This window comes from Beta vulgaris, chromosome 3, assembly GCF_026745355.1.
Source record: "Beta vulgaris subsp. vulgaris cultivar EL10 chromosome 3, EL10.2, whole genome shotgun sequence".
Taxonomy (NCBI): Eukaryota; Viridiplantae; Streptophyta; class Magnoliopsida; order Caryophyllales; family Amaranthaceae; genus Beta; species Beta vulgaris.
The window spans coordinates 53,741,479-53,745,581 of record NC_079204.1 but is presented as its reverse complement, the minus strand read 5'-3'; the positions used below and the strand labels follow the sequence as shown (position 1 = coordinate 53,745,581).

At 33.8% G+C, this 4,103-nt stretch overlaps 1 protein-coding gene across 1 annotated transcript; it reads right to left on the bottom strand.

The window, feature by feature from the left end:
* Positions 1-1,093: 1,093 nt before the first annotated feature.
* LOC104889512 (10 kDa chaperonin, mitochondrial) lies at positions 1,094-3,885 on the bottom strand. Its single transcript, XM_010674751.4, has 3 exons — positions 3,640-3,885; positions 3,014-3,153; positions 1,094-1,337 (listed from the first exon to the last, which is right to left on the bottom strand). Exons 1-3 carry the CDS (start codon positions 3,742-3,744, stop codon positions 1,289-1,291), a joined length of 294 nt encoding a protein of 97 aa, XP_010673053.1. The 5' UTR covers positions 3,745-3,885; the 3' UTR covers positions 1,094-1,288.
* Between the last annotated feature and the right edge of the window lie 218 nt (positions 3,886-4,103).

Sequence of the window (4,103 nt, the reverse complement as noted above, 5' to 3'; positions counted from 1 at the left end):
CCATAGACGATTCGGACTTGGCTCGCTTTCCCGAACTTGAGTCAAGCCCACTCGAGCCAAGCTTTAACCGAGTCGAACTCGAATAGTTCGCGAGCAGGCTTGGCTCATTCCCACCACTTATTACCTTAATAAAAAGTATTAGAGATCAAAAAGCTTCACCTATGTCTCAATAGTTACATATAATTACAAGATTTTATTATGTTTTACTTTGAAATATTAAATATTGAAATCATAGTGGATTGCTGGTTAATCTCTTACATTTTATTTGAAAGGAATGTATTCAAAACTAGCTTCACATTGTTAATATCTTTTAATGAAATCATAAACATGTATTAGAAGCCTGAGTCTATTAGTATAGATTTAGTTTCTACAAGTGCTACAATGCAAAAAAAAACTCCGATCAAGATAATACATTACGCTTGCATGTATAATCAAATCATATAAATCAGACAGAACCAATAAGAACCAGACTTTCAGTTTAGACCTAATGATATTAGACTATGAAACCAAGTGTGATACTAGATATATTTTGCATTCATTACTTCATCAGAAGTAAATAGATCACTTAGCATTACAATGTTCACAGTTTACCATGAAATATCATCAGTCAAAATAGCTTCTATTTCTTATTCAATAATAACTAGACTTATGATCTTTGTTAATTCAAAAATTACACAGTAATACTACTCTTTATTTCTTTGAAGAATGTAATTTTTTTTACCAGTTTTCTTTCAAGATAGACTTCAATTTATGCCAGTGGTTGGGCTAATATTTCAATAGGCAGGCCGTCTCAAAAAGAACTTGCAGTTGCAGATGGATGTCTTCCTAAATCCTAATTGCCAGGAAAGGTTAATGAATCTGAACCTACTTTCAGGAGGACTGTTAATGAATCTGAACCTACTCGGAATCCTACTCCCTCCAAAGCACCTGTTACTGGTTCTTCGATGACAATCAATCGAACAGAGCCACTCATTGCCATTGATAAAGAACAATACAGCTACAGTTTTTTTGTTGAGTTTTCTGTCATTTCTTAGTTTGCTAGTTATTCTACAAACTTTTAACATGATTGTAGACCGTACTAAAATATGATATATTTGATCCAAGAGAGTGTTTCTTCATTCAAGTAGAAAAACTCAGGTGTCTGCGACACGATAAGAACATGTTCTTTCAAAATTTACCACCTCGAATCTTGAATTTAAGATAGCTAAACCATGAACAATGTGCTAAGTAAGACAATCCTAGAATAAGATATACTTGATGATCAAGGCAGGATAATGACACCATGATATCAGTCATGGAGAGTTCCCATTATATCGTCATCCCGGTACAAGTGATACCTGCATTCCATAGCAGATCATTAGATCGCAATACAATCCAACAGCATATTTTCAAGTTCTGAGAAGTAAATAAGCATAATTGATTAACTTCATTACATTTTGGAGTACTACATTGCACTAGATAATACCTGCATTTTAAAGAAGAGTTACCTAACCAGCAATTGTTTCTCTCTCTATATACTTCATTTCTTTTTCATTGCAACATTTTGGACTATCATACTCTCCAATAAGTAACATCTTTAACTGACTATTATTAGTATACAAAATGATATTTTTATATATATGTTTATATATATATATCCAACAACATCGTCTTATATATAGGTACATACTAAGATTTGTTCTTATATGAATAATAATAATAATAATAAAAAGTATTATATGATTAGTGCAAAAGTAAAACTTGTTAAATCAAAGAAAGGAAGAAGTAATTGATAGAAGTACTAGGTTTGAAAGCCCCCTTATTTACTGTAAAAGTATCCATTAAGCCAAAACTCAGAAAGAAATCCAAACATTCTCTTCCTTCCTTTCACATGTTGAGCTTTGATGGGGGAGACAATGTTACATAACATACAACAAGAAATCTTATACATCATATTATTCATATGGACCTTTGCCGCCCCTCCTTGTTACCCATGCCATATAATTTATGCAAGCACTTAAAGAGATGCTCAGGAACTAAGCCTTCCGCAGAAACCAAGCAGCAAGGTTGTTTCAATCATACAATTTATTAATAGTCTACAAAAACAAATATAGAGAACCCATTACATAATCAGAGGATCCATCTTATGCTGAATCCAATCCCCACCCACAAATCTCAGCCCACCAAACAATGATCCATCCTTTAAATCTACATGTCAAAATTCCCTTTGCACATGAAAGGTTTTCAATTTTTCACATTTATATATGGTAAATAGATGAAATGAGCACATTGGGGAGATACGCTAGTTAGTTTACTTCTACAAAAAAATACTCGAGATTAGCATATGGGCCTACTCAATCAAAATGCTAGTCAATTATGTATATGCTACAGAGTACTAGTAAACTCCTTTCCACCAAAGTTCCAAAGGGATTCTTGCTTTAGGATTCCAATGGATTCTACAAATCAACAAAAATGAAAAGCATGATCTGTGTCTCAAATTAGTCAAAGTTATGAACTTATGATCGGAATTTTCTATCAGCAAATCTAGAGGTTACATTATATTATCCATAGATCAAGATCAAATTCAGCAGGAGATACATTTCCTTCAGTACTTGTTTTACTTTTACCATTTGGCTTTTTTCACATACGTTCATATACTCAACAATGCACCAAGGAGGCAAGGAGGAACCCCCATACATTCAGTGAAAAAGAACTGATAACACATACACTCCCTGCAGTGACCTCCTCTCCCCCCCCCCCAAACACCAAGCAAAAAATCAAAATGACAAAAGGAAACCATATCATTATGACTTGTCCATGAAAATCTATTAAAGCTACAACTTTTATCCAGATTTAATTCTCATCTTGCTAGTTTATATAGCCCTAGCATGCTAACATATAGCATGAAAAATCGAACGTTCGAATCATTCAGCGAGTTATTTCAACGAACCACCATTAAAGCACTCAAAGTATAGTAGGTTAACACAGAAATCAACTACCCCAATCATAAGCACATGGAGACCGAAAATCTTACTCTTTCTCGCCGAGCTTCACCGTCGTTCCTCCATATTCTGGCAGCAGCACGGTGTCCCCTTCTTTCACAGATACAGGAACATGATTTCCCTGCTTGTCGCGAAGACCAGGTCCAACAGCAAGAACTTTTCCTGAATTGAGCTACATAACCAAGCCAAGCAATAAATCTCAGCCATAGCCCTTTCATAAATATTAGAAAAATGTATATAGTACAGTATAAGCTGAAAATATAACTCAACTTCTTTATGAAGAAGCAAACAATTACTTCAAATAGTATTCCTCAAATTTCGCAAGAAATGAAATAACTAACAGATCATACCAACATTATCATCAACAAAATGCCAAAACCAAAATTTAATCAAATCCAACAATGTAACATTCATTTCAACTAAAAGAAGATAAACCCATTATTATATTTCGCATTTCCTGTAACATTAATCAAAACGGGAACAAATCTACCAACTTGCATAAAACTCATTACAAAATCAACAGATAAACCAACAAAAATTGGAGGAAAAAACTATTTTACAAGAATTACCCACAAAAATTAGACATATTTAAGAAATGATGCAAACAACAAGCGAAAAAATTTAGCAAACAAAATCAGAAAAATGGAAGAAATTATACCTTAGAGCTGGTTTCAGGTAGTAAAATTCCAGCAGTAGTTTTAGAAGGTGGGACAATTTTCTCGACTAAAACTCTGTTCAATAATGGCATCAATCGTTTCGCCATTTTTGCGAGAAAAATCTAAGCACGAAAACGGGAAGGATGAGGAGAGAGAAAATTAGAAGAGTGAAAAACCCTAATTGAGTTCAAACTAGGGTTTAAGTGATTTTGGGAAAAAAGGGGTTTATGTTGATTTGAGTGATAATTGCAGAAATGCCCTTATGAAAAGATAGATGGAAGGTTCTAGTATTCTCTAGTGAGGTTAGGAAGATTGAATTGGGCTATTTGATTGAGCACATTTTAGGGTTTGGTTTGGTGTTTTTTATGGGCTACTTCTTGTAGTGTATTTGTGTACATGAACTAGTTTTTGTCTTTTTGATATGGGGGTGTTTTGTAAAAGAAGTATGAGAGGCAAAGTTTCAAAG

Bases quoted from the DNA above. Each gene is read 5' to 3' on its own strand.
- LOC104889512 (XM_010674751.4), bottom strand. From the start codon at position 3,744: ATGGCGAAACGATTGATGCCATTATTGAACAGAGTTTTAGTCGAGAAA. The intron at 3,154-3,639 runs GTATAATTTCTT...TTGGTTATGTAG, and splicing joins TACCTGAAACCAGCTCTAAG to CTCAATTCAGGAAAAGTTCT. The intron at 1,338-3,013 runs GTAAGATTTTCG...TATGGAATGCAG, and splicing joins GTGAAGCTCGGCGAGAAAGA to GTATCACTTGTACCGGGATG.